The sequence below is a fragment of the Budorcas taxicolor genome, chromosome 2, assembly GCF_023091745.1.
Source record: "Budorcas taxicolor isolate Tak-1 chromosome 2, Takin1.1, whole genome shotgun sequence".
NCBI lineage: Eukaryota > Metazoa > Chordata > Mammalia > Artiodactyla > Bovidae > Budorcas > Budorcas taxicolor.
The window spans coordinates 57,803,910-57,828,505 of NC_068911.1; the positions used below are offsets into that span (position 1 = coordinate 57,803,910).

The window sequence follows — 24,596 nt, forward strand, 5'->3', positions numbered from 1 at the left end:
CAAATTTACATATACAATTGCCTATAGGACATCTACACTTCAGTATCTCCAAGGCACTTCAAAATGAAATATAAAAAGCCAAACTTACTACCTTTTCTGTAAAATTTAATTACTTATCTCAGAGAATGACCCCGCCAGCTATCTAGTTGCTAAAGAATGAAGTCTTGACATGGTCTTTAAACACCAACCCTTTCAACACCAATCCAATCCTGCAAATAATAACCCCTAAATACCTTTCAAATGCATCCGCTTCTTTGCATTTTCACTGCCTTCACCAAATCCTGGCTTTACCATCTGATACCTGGATTTAGCTTCCTGGTTAGTCTTCCCCTCCCTAATCCACACTCCACAGCACAGCTGAAGTGAGCTTTTAAAAATAACGTTCTAAGCAAGTTGTTCTCCGGATCAAAATCTTTCCATCCCATCTACTGCTCTGAAAGATGAAAATTCTAACGTGTCATGCCCTTTCTCACCCCTGGGTCTTTACATGCCTTGTTTTCTCAGTTCTGAATGATCTTCAACACCCTACTTATCTTTCAGCACTTACCTCAAACATCGCTCAGGAGAGCGTTCCCTTATAACTTGACAAATTATGACTTGAAATATATACTTCTATAATTCTAAAATTATCTATTCCCCCCAGCTAAGTTGTAAGCTTCATAAAGTCGGGTACTTGGAGGTTTTTGTTAATGGTTTTATTAAATTAAACTTTGTTATCTTGAGATGCTTGTGGACTCACAAGAAGTAAAAAATAAGGTAGAGAGATGCTATGTACCCTTTACCTGGTTTCCCCAAGTGGTAACATCTTGCCAAACTATAGTCCAATGTCACAACCACGATACTCAACTTTGATACATTTACATTTTGACCAGGATCTTTCCTGTTGCCTTTTTGTAACCACACCTACTTCCCTAGGCTGCGACCACCTTCTTAACCCCTGGAAAACACTAATCTGTTTTTCGTTTCTATAAGTTTGTAGATATACATGTAACACTGACGTGCCCTGAACTATGGGCCAGGAGAGGGCTAGTATTCTCTTTGCTACAGAATCAGGGAAGGCTGTGTTATAGAGGAGGATCAACATATCCTGTACTGCCCACAAATATTTTACAGAAAAAGCACAGCAGCATCTGAAGAATGTTCAGAATGACTAAAAAATGTTTCCTAATTCGAAGTAACAACACAATAATACTAGCAGTATAGCACTCCACAGTTTTAGAAAACATAGTTTCATACAATTCAATTGTAGAGCCATTGATTAGGGGAGATGACATCAAGTTAACAGGTAATAAAAGAGAACGTCTTGACTCTCAGTTTGCTCCAGACTCCTTTGACCAAAGTTTTGCAAAGTGAAGTCGCTCAGTCGTGTCCGACTCTTTGTGACCCCATGGACTGTAGCCTACGAGGTTCCTCTGCCCATGGGATTTTCCAGGTAAGAATACTGGAGTGGGTTGCCGTTTCCTTCTCCAGGAGATCTTCCCGACCCAAGGGTTGAACCCAGGTCTCCCGCATTGTAGGCAGATGCTTTACCATCTGAGCCACCAGGGAAGTCTCTGAAGTTTTGCAAGGGAAGACCAATTGTTAACTGATCTGAGTGGAGTTACCCTCAACAGCACCAAGAATATGAAATGTCACGGAGCCACTGCAGCAGTTGGTTAGCTTGCTGTATTACTTGTGAACAACAGCTATTCTTTCTCGTTGAATAGGAAAAGACCACAGAATTGAATTCTATTGATTTCTCAATTTCTTAACTCTACTGAAAAGAAAATGTTCTTCTTAAACAAAGTTTTAACAAATGGCTTCTTTTGTCTGGAATTAATGACAATTGTAGAAAATATTAGTGCTTACTGAAAAAGACAACCTTCTTAAGATACAAATAAATGCTTGATCTATCCTAAGGATATGGACTATATAGTGAGAAAATTTTATTTCTAGCCTACTCATCATTTGGAAATCTACTTCAATTTTTATTTAAATTGAAGTTACTATTAAGCTAGGTGCTATTACTGCAACTTTAGTATTGTAATAATAATTGCAATATTTTCCAAAGAAACAAAAAAAGTTTATAAACATCAAATTGCTAATTCTTTCAACTTTCTTGTGAGGACGGTTAATTAACAGCTTCAGTTCAGTTCAGTTCAGTCGCTCAGTCATGTCCGACTCTTTACGACCTCATGAACCGCAGCACGCCAGGCCTCCCTGTCCATCACCAACTCCCAGAGTCTACCCAAACCCATGTCCATCCAGCCATCTCATCCTCTGTCGTCCCCTTCTCCTCCTGCCCCCAATCCCTCCCAGCATCAGGGCCTTTTCCAATGAGTCAACTCTTCGCATCTGGTGGCCAAACTATGGCAGTTTCAGCTTCAGCATCAGTCCTTCCAATAAACACCCAGGACTGATTTCCTTTAGGATGGACTGGTTGGATCTCCTTGCAGTCCAAGGGACTCGCAAGAGTCTTCTCCAACACCACAGTTCAAAAGCATCAATTCTTCGGTGCTCAGCTTTCTTCACAGTCCAACTCTCACATCCATTACATGACCAGCGGAAAAAACATAGCCTTGACTATGGACTTTCGTTGGCAAAGTAATGTCTCTGCTTTTCAATTTGTTATCTAGGTTGGTCATAACTTTCCTTCCAAGGAGTAAGCTTCTTTTAATTTCATGGCTGCAGTCACCATCTGCAGTGAGTTTGGAGCCCAAAAAAATAAAGTCTGACACTGTTTCCACTGTTTCCCCATCTATGTCCCATGAAGTGATGGGACCACATGCCATGATCTTCGTTTTCTGAATGTTGAGCTTTAAGCCAACTTTTTCACTCTGCTCTTTCACTTTCATCAAGAGGCTTTTGAGTTCCTCTTCACTTTCTGCCATAAGGGTGGTGTCATCTGCATATCTGAGGTTATTGATATTTCTCCTGGCGATCTTCATTCCAGCTTGAGCTTCTTCCAGCCCAGAGTTTCTCATGATGTACTCCGCATATAAGTTAAATAAGCAGGGTGATTTGGAACCAGTCTGTTGTTCCATGTCTAGTTCTAACTGTTGCTTCCTGACCTGCATATAGGTTTCTCCCATACAGATATGGTCATCCAAGGACTCCATACCTTGACAGAACAGAAGAGTATCAACTCTTACTTCCGTAATTATCAGCTTGATTAATATTTTAAAAGATTATAGGTGTTTTGAAAGTCAGTTATAAAACACATTCACTGCCTATAAAGGAATATGTGTGTATGTTTCTGTAGCTTGATCAAAACCACACATTAGGGAAGAAAGTTTTTATAATATTTTAATTGTAATATTTATAATTCAAAGAATATAATATTCTTTCTGTAATAGAATATATAACTAATATCTATAGACAATTTTTTTCTGGTGATTACTAGGAAATTGTTCTCTTTAAACTTTGGTAATTATTATTAATTAATGTTATTATTGTAGGTAGATGGTGCTGAGGAGGAGTTTTTGTGTTTCTTCTTAAGGCTCCTATTTATTTTAGCAGAACCAGGAGTGGTTGTGTTGGGAGAGTCTTAGAAAATTCTGCCCTTGGTAATTTGCCCACCTCTCCTTAGTAAAGAAAGACCTCCATGGTTCAGAAATGTCAAAACAGAAAAAAATCTAACCAGCAGAAGGCTGAGTGATCAATGTAGATGTGTCTGCTTATTATACAGTGGTGTTACTTTGAAAGCAAGCTCCATGGGGCAAAGATTTTTGACTGTTTTGCTTATCATCATATCCTTAGCACCTAGCACAGTATTTGACATGCAGGGGAGTCCCTGAATGTGAAAAAAAAAATCATTTTTTTATATTGAAGAAATACTAGGAAAATCTGCTAGTGATATTCTCAAAGCAAGATCAGTTATACTTAAGGCATGCTGTGAGAGTGTCATAAAACTGAAGATAGGCAATTATTATACCAGAGTTTTTTTAAGAGGAAAGGGAGAATGCTATAACGTATACATAGTAATGCTATAACTTATACATAGTAAGCTGTATGCCAATTCTAGAGAAAATGTAGGGAACTTTTTGTTTGTGAGCACTTATACAAGCATTTGCTATTACAAAAAATAAATATATATGTGTGTGTATAGACATCACACACACACACATCACTAGTGGTGAGACATTAGGTCTCTTCATTTACTCCCTGAGTTCCTGATGTTGCATTAGCAGTAATTGCAACTATTAGTAAGTGGATTCACAAATTTAGTAGCACAACTGGCCTATGCAAAGAGGGCAGTGAGAATTCAGTTCAAGCACTGAAAGCAATTTCCTCTCCTCCTGGTATGATATACCAATGGGAAGAGTGGGTAAAAACATAAGAGCAATAGCAAATTACACTATTTATGTGCTTTCTTTTTAACTTTGAAGAATTCACCACTCTGTAGACAAGAGGCATTAGCAAAATCAGGTCATTGTACTTATACCCTTACTTTCTTACACAGAACACTGTTTATATTCATAGAATTATTCTCTCAAAAAATATTCCTACAACATTAATTGCCATTTGAGCCTTTATTATCATAAGGTGCATGGCTATAACATAGCTTGACCTGCTGCTAGAAACACTCCACAAGGACAATTATTAAAATAATTGACTATAAATTATAGGCTAGACAGCCTGGCTCCATCAGGAGATAAACCACACAATAAGAGTGGGAAAGTTTAATATAAAAGTTTATTAATTATAAAAAGATTGGAGTAATGAGGACTAACTAGGTGGCGGAGAAGCTGTGAGCACTGTTGGAGGCTATCTGAACTGCAGCAGCACACCAAGCCCAGTAGAAATGACCCTTCCTCTTGAAAGGGCTCTCCAACACACAGCACCTTCTACTGAGAAAGCTCAACATCACAGCCACTGTCAAGAGAAAGGTATGTAAATTGCCCATCTTCCTTTTTATAGACACAATTATGAGTGGAGTTGGAGCTGAGATAATAAATGGGTAATTGGCACATAAGCCATTATTCTTTCATATCTTGAGTGAAAGTAAAATACCATATCCTAGATACTCTTGCTGAATGTTTGATCAACTTTTTAATTTCTAAATAACTTTGGTAGAAAATTATTGTGGGAATTTCCTGGTGGTCCAGTGGCCAGGACTCCATTCTTCTACTGCAGGGGGCACGGGTTCAATCCCTGATCGGGGAACTAAGAGCCTGTAAGCTGTGGGCATGGCCAAAAAAGAGAAAGCAAATTATTCGGAAATTAAAAAGGACGCTCATGTTTTCTGTTGTGTAGGGTCCTATGCGGTCCTGTTTCAGACCTATTACTAGTGTTCCCTGCTGTCGCTCTCAGGCACTGTCTGCCGGGGCTGCAGATGTACACTGCAGCTCACTTGCCAGAGCATGAATTATGACCTGCAGTGGGTACTGTTAAGCTGGCACAGCAACATGCATCAATTCTTTTCCTCCCTTCCCCCCTCCCTCTCTTTCTGACAAGAAATGTTTGAGTGCCTGTTATGGGGTACACACTGGTACAGATAAACAACATAGTAAAAATCTTTGCTCTCCTGGGGAGCCCAAGTTTTGAAAAGCAACAAAATAAATAAAAATACGTACAATTTTGGTGACAATTAAGGATATGCAGTAAATAAAACAGGGAAAGGTAGATGTAAGTGCTAAGGATGGGAGCCGCTTGAAATAAGGTGGTCAGAGAAGGTTTTACTAAGAACGTAAATCTCAGTTTAATCTGAGAGTAATTTAGCATCTTCTCTGGATTTAAAGTACTAAGATATGCTATTGAATTTTCACTGCCAATTTATCCACAGTAATGCCAATTACAAGAACTAACTTTAGCTTTTCACTTCTTGAGGTGGCTGGAGCATCAAATTTCCACAGACCTTTAAACTAAGTTATATTCTAAAACGTATAACTCAGTGTTTTGCCAACAAGATTTTTTTTAATCCAGAAGTTGATGGCAAACAAGTCTTTTAAAACAAATAATCGCAAAGAAATAAAGATACTAATCAGAGAAATAGTAAATTTATTATTTTTATTAAAGTATATCAATACCCAGAAACAATAAAGGGCACATTATAAATATGGATACAAAACAGTAAGTCAGAGTTTCAGTTGAAGTAGAAAAGTTTTAACTGTTTTAAGTATATCAATGAAGACAAACCAAAAATGTGTTCATTGTAAATACCATTGCATGTAACATAAGAATATAAAACCTTAAAATCTTCTGCTTTAAACTCTTAAATAACTACAAGTAACTAAATATGTTCAGGAGGCTTTGGGCAGAAAAGTCAACTACTTAGGGACAGCTGGAAAAGTCAAATAATTCCTTGTGCTACATTTCTGGTTTTTGTTTTTTTTTTTTAATGTATTGTGGGTTTGCTTGTAAAGGTGTTAACTCACACAGTTTATTGTGTAAGGTAAAAGGACAATACTATGATTTATAGTTGCTACATTCCAGAGTCTTTGGAGAATTTACCTTTGAAGGAGACTTTCTAAAATAGGAAAATCTGTTTTAAAATAGAGGCACAAAGTCCTTGAAATAGTTTTGTCACTCCCTCAAAACAGATGTATATTTGAGATCTGTCCATAATATGTGAGGGATTCCCTCGTGGCTCAGATGGTAAAAAATCTGCCTGCAGTGCAGGAGACCCAAGTCTGATCCCTGGGTTGGGAAGATCCCCCGGAAAGGACATGGCTACCCACTCCAGTATTCTTGCCTGGAGAATTCCACAGGCAGAGGAGCCTGGTGGGCTACAGTCCACATGGTCACAAAGAGTCGGACATGACTGAGCAACTAACACTTTCATTTTCTCTATAATATGTGGAATAGAGAATCATAGTAATAAAGCTCCTTTTTGTGAATAACTAGGTATGACAGAGTGACATACTCATGGGAAGCCAAATAAACATGTTACATGTATAACCTATCATTGCCTTACATAATACCCCTCATTTAAAAGACTGAATTCCCTTCACTGATTTATTTTAGATACAGCAAACTACTACCATTTAAAAGAAAACAAAATTGATGCTCAATGCCCTTCTGTAGATGTGCCAGAATATACATGTTTGCACTGTAACCAGATCACTACAGGCAACAACATATAACTACAGACAAAACTAAACTATCCATAAGGAATAAGTTCTATTTAAGGCTTCTGTTCACAACATTTAATGGCTGAAAACTAAATAACAATAACAAAGGAAAATGTATTTAAATAAATACTTACACGTGACCAGACAAGGTTTACCCAGCAAATCCTCAGCAATATTAACTATAAAGACAATATCATACACCAGTCTCATATTTAAGAGGATTCTGTCTGCAGGCTTCAGACAGCTCACTGTAGGTTGATTATACTTATGCTGCTTCTTAACAGATGGAAAGTTCATAGCTTTGCACACGATGACATCTTGTCAGGCTATCAGCAATCTTAAAACATAATTTGCATTTATCACTTCTACTTTTTGCTCCTGCCAGAAAAAGAAAGCCTCTTTTTCAAATGCACAGATGTGCTCAATGTGCACTTTCCAACTTATCTATAGGAAAATGCTTGCTTTCTATAATGTGTATCTAAGGAGAGCTCAGGATTTTCTTACTAAAATCTACAGGGCAATGATATTTTCTAAGTCATGCAAGTCTACCTGAAAGCTCTTAAATTCTATCTTAATTATTATAATTAATTTTGAATGGATTTTATTCTGAATAATTCAAAGCATATCTTTAAGAAAATTCATAATGAACAGAGTTTAGCCTTGCCAACAAGGAGACTTAATAAAAAAAAAAAAAAGAAACCATTCAAAGCCTCTGGCCAAAAATAAAATTGTAAATGATTTTGGGCTTTCTAAAAATGTATTCAAAATTTCTTACAAAACCATAAGTGTTCTTTCCTTAAAAATATGTTCCCTTGTAGAATACCAAACTAGAAAACAGACCACATTTTAAAAATGATTCTTCAGTTTGAAACACTTTCCTACAGATTCAAGGAGATCAGATAATTATGACATGGAATCCAAAAACAGAATGGTAGGAACCCAGAATAAAAAGTACACAATTTAAGAGACTAACACCTAATTAAAGAACCATACGCTCACAATAATGTAAGAGAGCATAGCTACACAAAAATGTTTTTAAAAAAAGAATATAATTTAAAAATCAAAATGAAAAGCGGGTACATTTTCATAAAAGGACATAAAAATTTTGTGAATAATGTAACTACTACATAGGTATTGTGTAAATCTTCAGATTTTGGTTACCTTTTTGGGGAGGTTTAAGGTATCATTTTTTAATCTTGACCTCTTTACAAAGAAATTTGCCTTCTTCTGAAGTAGTAAATCAAACAGCACTTCACGTTATTTCTTTCATGGAAATAGTTGCTGGCATAGAAAACTACCAGAAGTTTTAATCAACTAATTTAATCTTTCATGCTTTAATACAGATGTTAAATGTAAACCTTTTCTTTCTACAGAAGTCAATTATTGGTAATACATTGCTATTTTTCCTTAGCAAATCAAAGCATTTAATCTCACATTATAATACTAAAGAAAACATGATATAATTTAAAAATTTATTTATACCCTAGTTTAGGACGATCAATTGACCTCTATTTCCACTTGAAAAAAAAAGCATGAGAAAAGGAGGTTTCTACTAGTTTACTCTCCAAAAAAGGAGGGGAGGTGGTGGCTCTAGAGATCAACTCAGAAAGTAACAGTTGTCCATCATTGGCTAGAATGTAACTCAGGAACTGTTGCTTCTTCTAATTCCTGTAGTTTGTCACATTTATTCCTTTCTTTGCCCCCTTGATATGTACGAAGCTGCTCCAGAAAGCCAGCGTTGGGACATATGGAAGGCCTTGCATTTTTCACCAAAGAAAAGGCACTGGTAAATGAGATTTCTTCAGAATTCATTAGGAAGCCTATTATAATTGCAGCAGCCCTGGAAACTCCTGCATTACAATGAACAAGAACCACTCCATCCTATAATAAAACCAAACAAAAATCTTCATTATTTATTTAAGAAGAGTTGTACTGAAAACTTATACTATTTAAAAATTATAAGATAAAAATATTCACTTTATCAATTTATTTGACTCAATTTATTCTGATACAGTGCATCAGAAACCAATGCACTGTAGGGAATGAATGGGGGAAAAAAATCAATCAATTAATCAACACCTTCTTTTCCCACCTCCCAGGTTTGAAATGCTTTGATGATATATTTGGAATTCTGAAATTATCTTTTACTACCCTGAAGTAATCTAGTAAAGTACACACAAAAGTCTAGTAACTTAGTAGCCAAAGGCCTATAAATAAGAGAAAAATCAGAGAAAATATATGTGGAAATATAAATAAAACCACAATCATAAACTACACAGAAAGCTCATATCCTAGGTACATATACCGTCCCTATAAAGAACTAGTATCACTGGCTTAGAAATCTATCTATAAAATGGTCAGTAAGGAAAAAATGTTCTTCCTTTGGATCTATTTTATTCTGGAGGGAAATGACCTAAAAAAATAGTTAAACTTATGAGGCAGTAAAATGTTGACTCAAATAGCTCATGACAACATGAAGTGGAAAAGGTAATTTAGACACCAGCATGAGGTCAATAAATGCAAAACGTTTCAGGTAACTTGCAAATGATACTTTACAAGTGAAAAGGGACACAGTGCAAGACCAATGCTGATGGGGGTAATATTGCATTAATAATGAATGTGATATATCTGATGGATCAGCACTGATACAGGTTGGCTTATCTCAGGCCTTTTAAAAGTTAATGATCTTAATGAAACATAGTGAATGGCGAGCACACCCTGTAGAACCAGTCATTTTAGTTACTTCATTTCTTGATTCTTCTTTTCGTACAACACAAACAACATAGGAACAGGGAAGGGGAGAAAAAACCTGACAACTGAAAACTCTCTGTCCAAAACATACATCAACAATGCTATGTTCATGGCTTATTAGATTCTTTTACAAGGTAGTTCTTAGATGCATAAATCGGTTGCAAAATTCCTTTCCTAAGACTATTATAACAAGTGTAGTGAGTGTATCTTACTTCAAGACAGAAAGATGATTCACAAGATTAGTTAATATTTTAAAAATTCTCATATCAGAAAGACAATTTCAATTGTTTATATTTATATATTTCAGAGTCATTTCCAGATATTGTTTCTGCACAAGAAAAGCAAACCAAAAATATTCACTATGCATATACAGAACTTTTCTCACTTTGTACAATGGCTCTTTTTAATAAGACTTAAGACATTTTAAAATCATATTACAGTAACCAATGGACACTGCCAATGAACTTCTTTTTAAAAAATAATATTTATTTATTTGACTGCACCATGTCTTATTTGCATCTGGCAGTGTCTTTAATCATTTCCCACGGCATGTGGGCTCCAGTTCCCTGACCAGGGATCAAACCAGGGACCCTGCAGTGGGAGCTCGGAGTCTTAGCCACTGGATCACCAGGGAAGTCCCACTATTAATGAACTTCTTTTAATGCAAAACAAATTAGATTTTCCAAAGAAACTTGGGCTCATAACATTAATAAGAGATACCTTCCAGTGTAATTTTTAATGTTTCCTGACTATGTATCAGTTATCACTATTCTATGATCTACACATATGCTTTCGAAAATGAAACTAGCTTTATTTTTAGTCTTACAGTGTAATCAGTTTTAGCTATTATTTAATAATGTTAGTATCTTCTTCTCTTACATTCTTTATGTAACAGATACTTTTCTGTTAGTTTCTACAGCCTTTGAATTTACTTATTTACCTCTTATTCCTTGAGTATCATACTGCCCTTGAAAGTATTTCCAAAGAAACTACTAGCTTCATATTCCCTTTCAAGAATTCAAAGTAATGACAATTAAATAATTTATAAAGCAATTTTTCTTTTGCATTTGCTGTTGTCCTATGTTTAAAAGGCTTTTTCCTCTCGTTGGTCCAGCTAACCATGGCTTCTAAGAAGCCTGTCTCTCTGCTTGAGAGGAGGGCAGGAGGACTATCCAAGACATCTTTTTATGCCTAGTACTTGGCACAATTTTTGGCACATAGTAGGTGTTCCATAAATGTCTGCTAAGAAAAAAAATTTTGCTATGCATTTTGAGAAAACTTTCTCTTAAAAAAAATCATGTCACCATTTTGCAATGGGCATTTAGGAATTATAGTATTTCCATTTTATGTAGCTTGCTTTGTTTTCATGTTGTTATTCATAGCTTTTCAATTAGATTGCTAGCTCCTTAAAGGCAGCAATATACATCCCTTCCTCCTTCTCAGAATAAGTAACTCATATTTTTTGACAGATCAAGTTCAGATCTTTTTTAAAAAAAATAAGTCTTTTGATATATAGAAAAATACATTAAAATACTGCAAGTGGCTATATGTATTGGTGAAAATGCCATGATCTCAATTTTTACTTATCTATATTTTTCCAATGTTATAAACCACTTACATGTTTTAAAAATCACATCTTATAAATAATAAAATAAATGTGGAATATCAAATACACATTTTGTACTAACAAAATCTTCTGCACATAAAAAAGGGGATCAAATAAATACTCAAGTAAAAGAACTCTTGAACCTATGGAAGTTATCTTACTACTACCATGTCATGTGTATTTCTGTCCCTTTGGGCATAAGCCTGGCAGATAACACATTAGGCGGAGATACAGGAAGGACAGAGAAACCAAACAAACAGGGTTTTATAACTACAGAGAAAAATGAGGAAAGACATGGGGAAATGAAAGATATTCTATTTGGCAGCTGTATGTGAAAAGACGAAAACAACAAACTAGGGCCTAGTAGTTCTGAAGTAGGCAATTCACAGAGTAATCGCATTTAATAATACCTGAATATACAACAGGCAAAATCATGAAGAGATTTCTTCTAGGGGAAAAAAAAAAAAAGAATGAAGAAAATTCAAAATTCTATTGCTAAAGTTAAACGTGCATTACCTAAACAATAAAGAGTTTCCAGGGTAAGGAAATAATCGCTGAGGCTCAGGTTCCAGTAAAACACATAAGGCTTGAGAAATCAGAACATATTATATATATATCTCACAGCAGAAACACTTCAGGCATCTCCTCAGATTCCCTTGATCTCATGGACCCTCAGCTTGTTCCACCTCAGCTGCCACCTCTGTGGCTGACTATTTCCCGTAGGCCTACTGAGTTCTGCTTGCCTAAGAATGCCTGGCTCTTCCCCCATGTCAGTCTCTGCATAGACCGGTACACCCTGAGTTCTGGATTCTCTTGCTGCTTCTGAACTTGGATGGCAAGTCATACCACAGGGCTTCAAGGTGGGTGCTGAAAAAGTGGGGTGCTGTAACCTGGAATTGTAGGGTTAGCTACCTCTCCATGCCTAAACTCTGACCAATGGGAAACAGGAGCTGACAGAGAGCCCGGCAGATAAATTCTCTCTCTTCTCTCTTTCCCAAAATCTGTATTGAGGTACAGTTTCTTTGGATTCCCTGCCTGGGGATGTCCTGGGTACCACCTTGCCAAGGAACCAGCTATTTTGCTATCAGCTCATTGTGAAGCTGTGCTCAGCAGGGTAAAAACATCATCTTATATTGGTTCTCATCCTTTTCTGAGTCACTTCCCTTTCTTCTCACTCTCACTGCCTAGGGACTGCACCTCTCAAATGAAGCATCAGCTCTAAATCCTTGCCTCAGGTTCTGTTTTCTGAGAAACCCAAACTAAGGACGACTTTAATTAACTATTATCCCTTTCACTTTTTACTTGAAATATGTATATGTTTAATGTCTAATATGACATGTCTAGTATGAATATAAATATGAATAATATTTACATTTTTCCATTACCATCTAAGGCCTATTATACATCTCCTTAGAAAAGCAGCTAACATAGAAACATTATCACTTTTATTCCTAAGACTATTAGCTGGTACACTGGCATCTGACAATCTAGAATCTATATAATTTTTCACAAGCTAAAAGAGTGGCCAATATTAGGCTTTGAATTAGAAAACCTCTTTCTTTTTTCTTATCCAAATATCTACTATTAAATAAGGTTGAATAAATATTTTTCCAGCAATCTAGAGGAAGGTATCTAAAACAGTGTTGGGCACATAAGGCACTTAATAAATATTACTAAATGAAAGGAAGAAACAGAGAGAGGCAAGGAGAGAAGGTAGAAGGAAAATCATTAGAAGTTAATTAAGTTATAATGTTAACTATCGTTTATTGCCAAGTGCTCCATGACAGTTAACTTTTCTCTATAAGTGCTTCTACATTCCCATCTATTTATCTCACATAAATTTTATAAGAATTATATATTGACTAAAAATGATATAATTTCAAGGCATAATAATTGGTAAAGCCAACCTAGAAGCCCTGCCTGTCAGAGTGTTCCCTTGGATCTAGTACCAAGATTAAAGTATTGTACTTTCTGTGGGTCTTCTAAAGTCAGAGAACCAATGGACAGCTTTTGATCAGCATTTTCAAACAATCTTAGTAATATTCATCTTCATAAATACACTAAGGACCAGAGCAGCCTCTGTTCCATAGTTCGCCTGATTACCTTGCAAAGTGGTCAGAGGGCAGATGGTTAGAGATGATCAAAAGGAACCTTAGTAGTGGGCTGGCCAAAAAGGTCATTCGGATTTTTCTGTAAGATGTTACGGAAAAACCCAAACAAACTTTTTAGCCAACCCAGTTGAGCAGAAAATTTTAAATCCTAACATTTCTTAGGAAGGCATATAAAGATGAGAAATTAAAGTTAAAGAATACAGACTTCCCTGGTGGTCCAGTAGTTAAGAATCTGCCTTCCACTGCAGGGGATGCGGGTTCGATCCCTGGTTACAATAAAGATCCCACATGCTGTGGGGCCACGAAGCCCAGGTGCCCCAACTAGTGAGCCCGTGTTCCTCAACTAGAGAGTCTGAGTGCCACAAGCCACAGAGCATATGCGCTCTGGAGCCTGCACACAACTGCAGAGCCCACGCACTCTGGGGCCCAAGTGCCACAGCTAGAGGGAAGCACACAGGCTGCAAGAGCCCGATGCCACAGTCAACGACCCACGCAGTCAGAATAGTAGTAGTAAATAAATGCAAGAAAATAAAGTCAAAAGTAAGTACCTCGCTGGAAGAAGAGCAACCGGAGGACTAATTATAGGAATTAATGAAATATTGTTGACAGGGAAACTTAATAATAGTTCTTACATATTCATTACAGAAAGAAGTGGAGAATGGACCAATATTTTAAAATTTCTGTTCTTGAGGAACTGTGAATCAGTACCAAACTTACCTTCATTTTTGCTTGTTCAATAAATTCAAAACATTCTGGAAAATAAGATAGGATATTGGTCTCAGGCAGATCCAATATAGAAATATTCTTATATATAAAGTCATTGAGGAAAGCGTTTTCAACTCCATACGCAACATTGAGAATATGAGTCACCTTAAAGAGAAAAAGATAATTTTAAAAAATTCACATGAATTAGGTTAATTAAACCTAAAAAATTATGTTTAAATAAAATTAAACCTAATTAGGTTACTTAGGTTAATGAATTAGGTTAATTAAATTGAGGTGTTGAGATCTGTAATACATAATTTAAGCATGACTCACTTGGGCTTCCCAGGTGGCTCAGTGGTAAAGGATCTGCCTGCAATGAAGGAAATGCCAGAGACATAGGTTGGATCCCTGAGTTGGGAAGATCCCCTGGAGGAGGAAATGGCAGCCCACTCCAGTATTCCTGCCTGGAAAATTCCATGGACAAAGGACTCTGCTGGGCAACAATCCAAAGACTCACACAAAAGTCAGACACGACTGAACACACGCACACTTGAATAACACGTCCTTCAGGGAGCCCTCTCTGCCGGCCTCCTCCCTTACCAGAAGTGCTATTTCTACACACTCATATTTGTTGTTATTGTTGTTTAGTCGCCATGCCATGTCTGACTCTTTTGTGACCGCTATGGACGGTAGCCCACCAGGCTCCTCTGTTCATGGGATGTCCCAGACAAGAAGACAGGAGTGGGTTGCCATTTCCTTCTCTAGCGGATCTTCCCAACCCAGGGATCAAACCCACATCTGCTTGGCAGGCAGGTTCTTTAACACTGAGCCTCCAGGGAAGCCCGTATGCTCCTACAGTACCCTCTATGTGCCTTACAATAGCCCTTATCACCTAGAGTTCGTCTCCCATATTGTACTGGAAACTCCACCAGGGTAGGGACCATATTTAGCCTACTCACTTTTATAAGTAAGCATTGTGAGTGAGCAGGAAACCTCACACAGAAAGTACTTAAAATATCTATTGAATAAATCAATTAATGTCCATAAAAAAATTAAAGTAAGGGACGTGCATTAGTAGCAATAATTTCCCTTTCAATAATTATTTCCCTACTTTCCTTTTGTATTCTTTGTAAGTACAGTTGTTCTCAAGTGTGGCTATGCACCAGAACTACCCAGTGAGCTTTTTAAAAGTTCAATAGGTACACCCTGAATTTTGGATTCTCTTGCTGCTTCTGAACTTGGACGGCAAGTCACACCACAGGGCGCTGGGTTTGGTTTCAAGGTGACTGGTCACCCAATGAGGTTTTAAAAAGCACCAATGCCACAGGGTCTCAATCCCAGAAATTCTGATGAATTAGTCTGGTTGAAAGGTGAGATGGTCGTGAAAGATTTGCTTTCAAATGGCACATGTGAGCAACCTCCTCCTCCATCTATGCATTCAAGCTCCTTTCCTGAAGTCCACCAAGCAAATGCCAGAAGCCATGTGAGAAGTTCGTTAAGAGAATCCAAAGGCTAAATGGATCGGATTCTGCCTCTCCTGCCCCTACTATCTTCACAGGTGTGGCTCTGGCAGTGCCTTGCTCCTTCCCCCAACACAGCTAACTGGATTCCGGTGGACACCTGACTTAAGCTAGATTGATTTAAGAAATTTAGAAAGAGGTGTACGAGACAGTTAGAATAATCCACAAACTCAGGAGCTTTAAGACAGCCATTCTGTATTGAGTGAAAGATCCCTGCTTCCAAATGAGAAGAGCAGATGTGCAGAGAGGGGCCGTGTGCCAGCGGATGGCCTTCTATTCTCTGGCACAGCCACTCTCCTCCCAGCTTCCAAAGAGCTCCCCCTGCCCTCATCTCCCCACCCTGAGATCATCATATGCATTCTCTCTCCTTGCTCGGGTTTCTGTGGTCCACAGCCAAAAGAGTATTGATTAAGATATTCAGGGAACTAGACCGCATGAAGAGAGGGCCATAAGCTACTTACAAACCTGACTGCCTTGTGGAGGAAAACAACAGGAAAAAACCTCTAATCTGCTCAAGAGGAGAGATGGGAGAATTCTAGACAGAAGGGAAGAACATTTTTAGAAGATACTGTCTGAAATGTCCTTCTGCTTTCCCTGTGATGGCCTCTCAGGCTGTGTCAAGTTACCCTCCCACTCCAAGAGAACCTCTGGCCAGGGCTGTATGACTCTGCCTTTAATTACATAATAGATATTCCAATGTTGTATGTTACTGATGTGTTTGCCCTGTCTTTAGAACTATATTTTACATCCCCCAAAGACCAAAAATGAGGTCTGACCACTTATAGAATATATATGTATCTATACAGCTTTCCTCAGAGAAGGCAATGGCACCCCACTCCAGTACTCTTGCCTGGAAAATCCCATGGACAGAGGAGCCTGGAAGGCTGTGGTCCATGCGGTCACTGAGGGTCGGACACGACTGAGCGACTTCACTTTCACTTTTCACTTTCATGCACTGGAGAAGGAAATGGCAACCCACTCCAGTGTTCTTGCCTGGAGAATCCCAATGACGTGGGAGCCTAGTAGGCTGCCGTCTATGGGGTTGCACAGAGTCAGACACGACTGAAGTGACTTAGCAGCATACAGCTTTCCTATCTATCACAGGATTATGAAGATGACAAAATGAGAATCTTGGGGAAACTTGCTGAAAGGTAAAAGTGCTTTACAAATATTGTGGGCTATTAAACTATCCAACGTCTAGGTAGTTTCAGTTCAGTTCAGTTCAGTCACTCAGTCGTGTCTGACTCTTTGCGACCCCATGAACTGCAGCACGCCAGGCCTCCCTGTCCATCACCAACTCCCGGAGTTCACTCAAACTCATGCCTATCGAGTTGGTGATGCCATCCAGCCATCTCATCCTTTGCTGTCCCCTTCTCCTCCTGCCCCCAATCCCTCCCAGCATCAAAGTCTTTTCCAACGAGTCAACTCTTCACATGAGGTGGCCAAAGTATTGGAGTTTTAGCTTTAGCATCAGTCCTTCCAAAGAACCCCCAGGACTGATCTTTAGAATGGACGGATTGGATCTCCTTGCCATCCAAGGGACTCTCAAGAGTCTTCTCCAACACCACAGTTCAAAAGCATCAATTCTTCAGTGCTCAGCTTTCTTCATAGTCCAACTCTCACATCCATACATGACCACAGGAAAAACCATAGCCTTGACTAGATGGACCTTTGCTGGCAAAGTAATGTCTCGGCTTTTGAATATGCTATCTAGGTTGGTCATAACTTTCCTTCCAAGGAGTAAGCGTCTTTTAATTTCATGGCTGCAGTCACCATTTGCAGTGAGTTTGGAGCCCCCAAAATAAAGTCTGACACTGTTTCCACTGTTTCCCCATCTATTTGCCATGATGTGATGGGACCAGATGCCATGATCTTAGTTTTCTGAATGTTTAGCCACTTGGAAATGCAATTTATATGTGTATTGATTCAATGATCCTGCTTGAAAAGAACTGTACTAAGTCATAGGTCATGGTGGTGGTGCTGGAAGTGTTAGTCACTCAGTCAGGTCCCAGTCTTTGCGACCCCATGGACGGTAGCCTGCCAGACTCCACTGTCCAAAGAATTCTACAGGCAAGAATACTGGAGTGGGTTGCCATGCCCTCCACCACAGGATCTTCCAACCCAGGGATCAAACCCAGGTCTCCTGCACTGCAGCAGATTCTTTGCCATCTGAGCTAGCAGGGAAGCCCAAGATGGTAGTGGTAGGGACCTAACCTAAAACCTTTCTAGGAATGAAGCATACTTCCAAAATGCAGTTTCAGAGGTCCTTTCAATCGTTGACCTTGGGATGCCCTTTAAAATGGGGATAATAAGAACAGCCCCTTCAATGAGTACTTAGTATGTGCTAAGCACATAGGTTAACTCACTTAAACCTTACATTTAGGCAATATCAAAATTTTATTTTTTGAAGTCGTTCAAAAATCAAAACCTTATTTAAAAAATTAAGAGGTTTTGCTCTTCAACCTGTCCTTTTCCACTCCATTATTGCCCACCTATATAGTAACTACCTTTATCCATTTCTTATATATTCTTTTAGAGTATCTTTAAAAGATATTTATATCTTATAAGATAGATATTTATATCAAATATTTTATTTACTCTTTTTCTTACACAAAGGCAACACTGGGGATTTTTGGCCCCGTTTAAAAATGTCCTTCAGATCCTTTCATATCAGTATTCAAAGACTGTTGTGTGTGTTTTTTAAAAGCTATATAGCATTCTGTCATTGTTCATTTAACCAGCTCCCTACTGATGGAAATGTGGGTTGCTTTCAATAATTTGCTATTATAAACAGTGCTGCAGTAAATAACTTGGAACACTCCTGAAGCATTTCTTTTTACCTTGAGTCTTTTCAGTGTATCCAGATCATGAGCAGCATCTTGTGACCCTATAAGAAATAAATCACATCACCTTGAACATAAAAATAATTATCCTGACTTTTAATCTGAATTTTGTAACAATTCTGTTAGTTATTCATTTATTTTAAGAAATATACCTTGGGAGGACCTGAGTCCAACTCTTTGAAAGATAATTCAGGAATATGCATCAAAAAATATTCATCCTGTAAATACTTTTGGACTCAAATCCCACTTCTAGGAATTGTTCCTAGAAAAATTGGACCATTGATGGGGCATTGGGTTTGGGTGGATTTTTGTTTGTTTTCTTTCTGTGGGGTTTACTTTGTATTACCAACAATACTGTGAAGAATATCCTAATAGCTAATCTTTGCAATATCCAGAACTTTTAGGAAAAATTCCTAGAAGTGGGATTTCAGAGTCCAAAAGTATTTACAGGATGAATATTTTTGATGAATATCCCGTGAAAATATATACGGCCCCTTGAAATGAGAAAGGTAGAAGAATATTTATTGCATGGAAATATATTTTCAATATATCAGGTGATAAAAGCAGGTTACAAAACACCAATCATTTTTGTAAAAACAAAAACAATGTACATGCTTAAAAATGGGCAGGAAGTATATAGAACAAAATGTTACAGTAAGATTATAGGTGACTTTTTTCTTCATGCTCACGCTTTCTTTTGTAACTGAAGAAAAGAATATTTAAAAAGACACCCACAAAATGATCTAGTGCCAGCTCGTCTGGGAACACTCAGTAGCTTAGAGCAAACACTGTTGGTCTACAGAGTTCTACCCACGTTCCATGCACAACTAGGGCTGTACCCTTTTCCAGTTGCTCCCTCTGAAAGTTGGCTTTCCAGATCTCCTACATTTGAAAAATGACTCTAGTCAATAAGCAAGTTTATACAGGAGAATAACTAGTTAAACTAAAGTGAGTTACCCAACTGAAAAAATAGGGCATTTATTATTTAAAGATTTCAAGTATTTTACTTTCCTGAATTAGGTTCCATTTCTACAGAAAACGGTTTTTTCACCTTAACTGTCTGGGAAATCTGCCAGCTTCTACCATGTGATTTTAGGTAGCTGGAAGGTCAGCAATATGCTGGTTGGCCAATATTCTCTTGGTAATACAAAGCTCACAGGCTCCTTGCTGAATCTACGTTCAACTTTATTCTACTTAAAACTTAGCCTATCAAAATATTAACATTTGTTAATGGTAGATATGTAACTGCTATAGTCTGTAATTTTATACACATTTGAAGTACCTCATAATTTAAAAATAAAAATAATTTCTCAGTTTTCTGGAGGAAGTCCTATTCGTCTCCAGGAGGAGAAATGGGTTCTAGTAAGTTAACTGAAATTTGGTGGTTTTGTATGCATGGTATCTTTTAAATAATAATTCCACTCTATTTCTTACAAGAGAAAAAAGACAAGAAAAGAAAGAAACATGCATGAATGAAACTCTTTTGTTTCTTCCCTCAATTGTCATTATTGTATTTCTCGAAGCTGGATATTTTCATTATTTCCATTAAATACATATACACCCCAAACAGAATGAGTTAGTCATTTTCCAGAGTTGGTTGTTACATTTTGAAAATGATTTCCAGACAATGAATACATTGATTCAAATTTAGCGTTCTTCAGACCAAAGCAACTGACTCTTCAAACACAAGGAGAGTGTTAATAGTGTGGCCGGATAATTTTAGTCAGTACAAATGGACTTTAGGTAATTGTCCTGTGTGTTTCATCTAATACTTGGTAGTATACAGTTCATGTTACTTCTCTCTAAATTCTAGATATAAATATTAGCTTTTCTCCAAATTAAATGGTAGCTTTGTGTTGCAGTCTTCCATTAAGCTTTTGTTGGAAAAACACTTACTATTAAAAGAAATATTCTAAATCATTATAACAATGTGTTATTTTAACCTTTGTTTTGAAAAAGTAGGATGTATCTTTTTATAAACTACCTTAATTAACATTTTAAAACAAATACCAATTTTAAGAATTTTATGATTTTAACAGTGGCAACATAAATCTGTGATTGTGTTAAATTTAATAGAACTGAATAGCAAATCAATTTTAACTGTATGGTAATTTTAAATAGCAGAAAAAGAAGTTGATGAATAGGACTACAACTAAAGAAATAAGTTTAATAATAATAATGTACAGTTATATTTTACATTGACACAACCCAATAATATTCATGACCCTGGCGAAAAATTATGGAAATATTATAGATGAAGTAACTGATTTAGAAAGCACATTACATGCTATTGGAGCTGGGACTTCTAACAAGTTCAGTATTTTGCAATCATATGTATCATAAAATTAGGCTATGTAAGATCTCTAGAATTGTTTCTGTTTTTAATGAAAATACCAAATATTGCATAAATTCTGATGTAGCATGTCTTAATTTACAAATCTCTATTTTCATCATCACAGAAATAGACCAAAAAGTTACTACTGAAACAAACCAAAAAGATATTATTTACATTACTAAAAAGGGAAATAAATAATATTCTAAAGAGAAATGTTTTGGGGAAATTTGTAGGACTGAATTTTCACAAATGGATAGAAATAGGAGCATAAATTTCTATACTGATAAGGTAAAATAAAATTCATGAAAGAATTTTACAAAATAAAGAGCTTTACAAATTTAATGTATTATCTGCCTTCTAAAAATATTGAGTTTTCCACATATCAGAAATCCTCTATAATCTTATGTGTTAGTCGCTCAGTCATGTCCGACTCTTTGCAACCCCATGGACTGTAGCAAGAAAACTGGAGTGGATTGTATATCCTTCTCCAGGGGATCATCCCAAACCAGAGATTGAACTGGGTCTCTCACACGGCAAGTAGATTCTTTACCATCTGAGCCACCAGGGAAACCCTTATAACCTTGTAAAGGATCCCCAAATTTTCACTTGGAATTGAAGCAAAGATCTCAAGATGTCACCGATTGGGACTCTGTAACAAAATGGACATAGCAAGAAGTAAGTGGACCTTTTAAAACTACCCAAGAGAAAAGGAATTTTCCACTTTTACAAATCAAGTTGGATTCAAGAAAAGTCCTAGTGAGATTTCTTGTAAAAATATAATTTGCAAAACCAAGGACAAAAATACTAACTATGATCTTTTATCAACCTGTTAGGTATTTCAAGGGCCTATGTAAGATTTTTGAAATGCAGGAGCTTGGGTGAATTTATGAGCAAACTGAAATGGACAGATCATATTTGTATAGCTTTCCACCTTCTTTATCCATCACCCAAAACAATATTTAATTTCATGTAGTGCTAGGTGGGAGCTGTGTTGCTTTGAAGAGATAAGGAAGTTTTCCAAGGCAACCTAGAAACAACCCCTCTATCATTCACCTGGAAAAACTTTAAATGTAACCATCCATAGGTCCCTCCTGAATAAGTTATTTGTAACCATCTCCCTCTTTTGTAACCATCTCCTTCCCCCAAGAAAGGAGGTTGTACCTGATAAAAATATCTCATGTCCTGATTCAAAGAGGAGACCATGTAAGGACTAGTTTCAGAAGTCCCTCCCACCACTCATTCAAGATCCTGGTAAGGATCCAATGCCAGTCAGAATAGTACCTTGATCAGCCCACTTTGCATAAGTCTAGATTTAAAAAATAAGCAAAGTTCATGAAGACTCTGAAAGAGTGAAAGATATTTTTAAATTCTACCATAATTATTTTAAACCATTATTACTACAGTAGAAGCCAAATAACCAAAAAACGTGGCTGGATATATTTCCTTTCCTAGAAACGGTGTGCAAATCCTGGGTGAAATTTTCAGACTAACTAAATGACCCACTAAATTTTTCACTGGGCTGCAGAAACTAACTGGACATAATTATTTGGTGAATTTAAAGACAGATCATGTAACAATGCACACAATACATACTACAATAAATAACTCAAATGTGTACTGCAACTGGTATGTTTCAAAAAACTTTTGCAACAACTTTAGGACAACCCTATAAGATAAGCAGATATCCTTACTTCAGCTTTACAGATGGTCTCTTGGAGGACTAGAGAGAATTAATAACTTGCACTGGCTCATCTACTCTAAGTAGAGTAGGAAGATTGAGGCTGAAAGCCTGGACTCTGAGGCAGTATACGTTAATGATGGAGAGCAGGAGTGTTATCAGACTTGAGCTGTGCAAGTTATTTCACCAATTGTTAAATTCAATTCCAATCTGAAAAATGGAGCTAATGATCTCTGTTTCACAGAGCTTCTAAAAGGAGTGTGCACATCACACAGCATCTCACTGGCTATTTCTGACTCCCAATTCAGTGTTCTTTTTACACGAGAGGCTTGGCTATATAAATATTGAAAAATCATTGATTTTTCCAAGTCTTAATTTCTCTATTCATAAATGAAAAATTATTCAAACCTACTTAAAACACTGTTGACTATTTTTTAAGAGCACTGCATCATGTTTGTGCCAAGTTAACAAGTTTGCACATTCATATCTGTGTTTCATTTGCTATTTGTAAATTATGCGTTGTGCAGGGAATCTCTATTTATCATAATACAAAAAATCATAAACCATCAGACTCATAGCTATAAAATAACAATCCACCTTCTTAACAGTCCAAAAACAGGCACCAAGAATAGATGTGGCCACAGGAGGCATGCACTCCATATAGCTGCAATCCCAGGGCAGGCAAACAAGCACTTGTCTTTTCAAGCATTAACTTTTCTACAACTTTAACCCTCATCACTTGTAGTCTTGCCTAATAAAAGCATTATTTTTACTTTGATAATCTTTTAAGGCTATATCCTTTCATAATCCAATAAAATACACCATCAATGTGTTGTCCTCCAGACAAGTTGGAAAAACGGGAAAAACGCTTTTCTAAAATTCAAATACCAGGTGCTATGTGCTACTCGAATCTATGCCTCTTAGGTTCATAGTGTGGCAGAAACAGTCCCGGGCAGCTAGTGGAAGTTCCAAACCCAGAAAAGGAAACATTTCAATTTTCTGGCGCTTTTAGCTGATAGCACAGACTACTATATACTAGGAAGAAAAAAGAAGTAATATGGTTAAAAGAACTCAACGATTTAGCGGCAAATCAAATATACTCACCCAGGAGCAACCATGGCTTAATAACACCAACTTTCAAGTCCAAGCTAAGGTCCTGCACATAACCACAACCTCCCCCGCCGCTTGGCTCTACTTCTTCCACAACATGAATTCTGGCATCTTTCCATGTTTCTATAATTTTCTTTCCAGTTAGCGTTGTCACCCTGGTGCACTGCTTCCTGAGATTATTCCGGGAGAATGCCTTAATTTCCTGGTTAAGGGAGTGCATTACCTGAGCAGTGGCTAGGAACAAATACAAGCAAATCCAGCTAGCACAGTGATGGTTCGAACTGAGCGTCCCTTAGCGTTCAGTTAAGAAAAACCACCTCGTGGGCACACGGCCCCGCAAGTAACACTAGCTGACACTCGCCGGGAGACGAGAGAGCCCGGCTCCGTTTTTCCCAGCGCCGCAATGTAAGGAGAAGTTTGATTGGCCATTGCGAAAGGCACGCCGATTGGATGCTGTTTCTCCTTCCTGTTTAGTGGTAAACAATGCTATCCAGGCAGCGGTTTCCCTTATTGTTGCTGCTAAATCGCTTCAGTCGTGTCCGACTCTGTGCGACCCCAGAGACGGCAGCCCACCAGGCTCCGCCGTCCCTGGGATTCTCCAGTCAAGAACACGGGAGTAGGTTGCCATTTCCTTCTCCAGTGCATGAAAGTGAAAGGTGAAAGTGAAGTCGCTCAGTCGTGTCCGACTCTTAGCGACCCCATGGACTGCAGCCTACCAGGCTCCTCCATCCGTGGGATTTTCCAGGCAAGAGTACTGGAGTGGGGTGCCATTGCCTTCTCCGCTTATTGTTGCTAATGCTAAGTCACGTTAGTCGTGTCCGACTCTGTGCAACCCCATAGGCGGAAGCCCACCAGGCTCCCCCGTCACTGGGATTTTCCAGGCAA

At 37.6% G+C, this 24,596-nt stretch overlaps 1 protein-coding gene across 1 annotated transcript; it reads right to left on the bottom strand.

Annotated features, from left to right (window-relative positions):
* Positions 1 to 8,675: 8,675 nt before the first annotated feature.
* Positions 8,676 to 23,931, bottom strand: DUSP19 (dual specificity phosphatase 19). Its single transcript, XM_052636092.1, has 4 exons — positions 23,706 to 23,931; positions 18,586 to 18,632; positions 14,238 to 14,390; positions 8,676 to 8,933 (listed from the first exon to the last, which is right to left on the bottom strand). The coding sequence occupies exons 1-4, from the start codon at positions 23,929 to 23,931 to the stop codon at positions 8,676 to 8,678; spliced, it is 684 nt and encodes a 227-aa protein (XP_052492052.1).
* Positions 23,932 to 24,596: the final 665 nt, after the last annotated feature.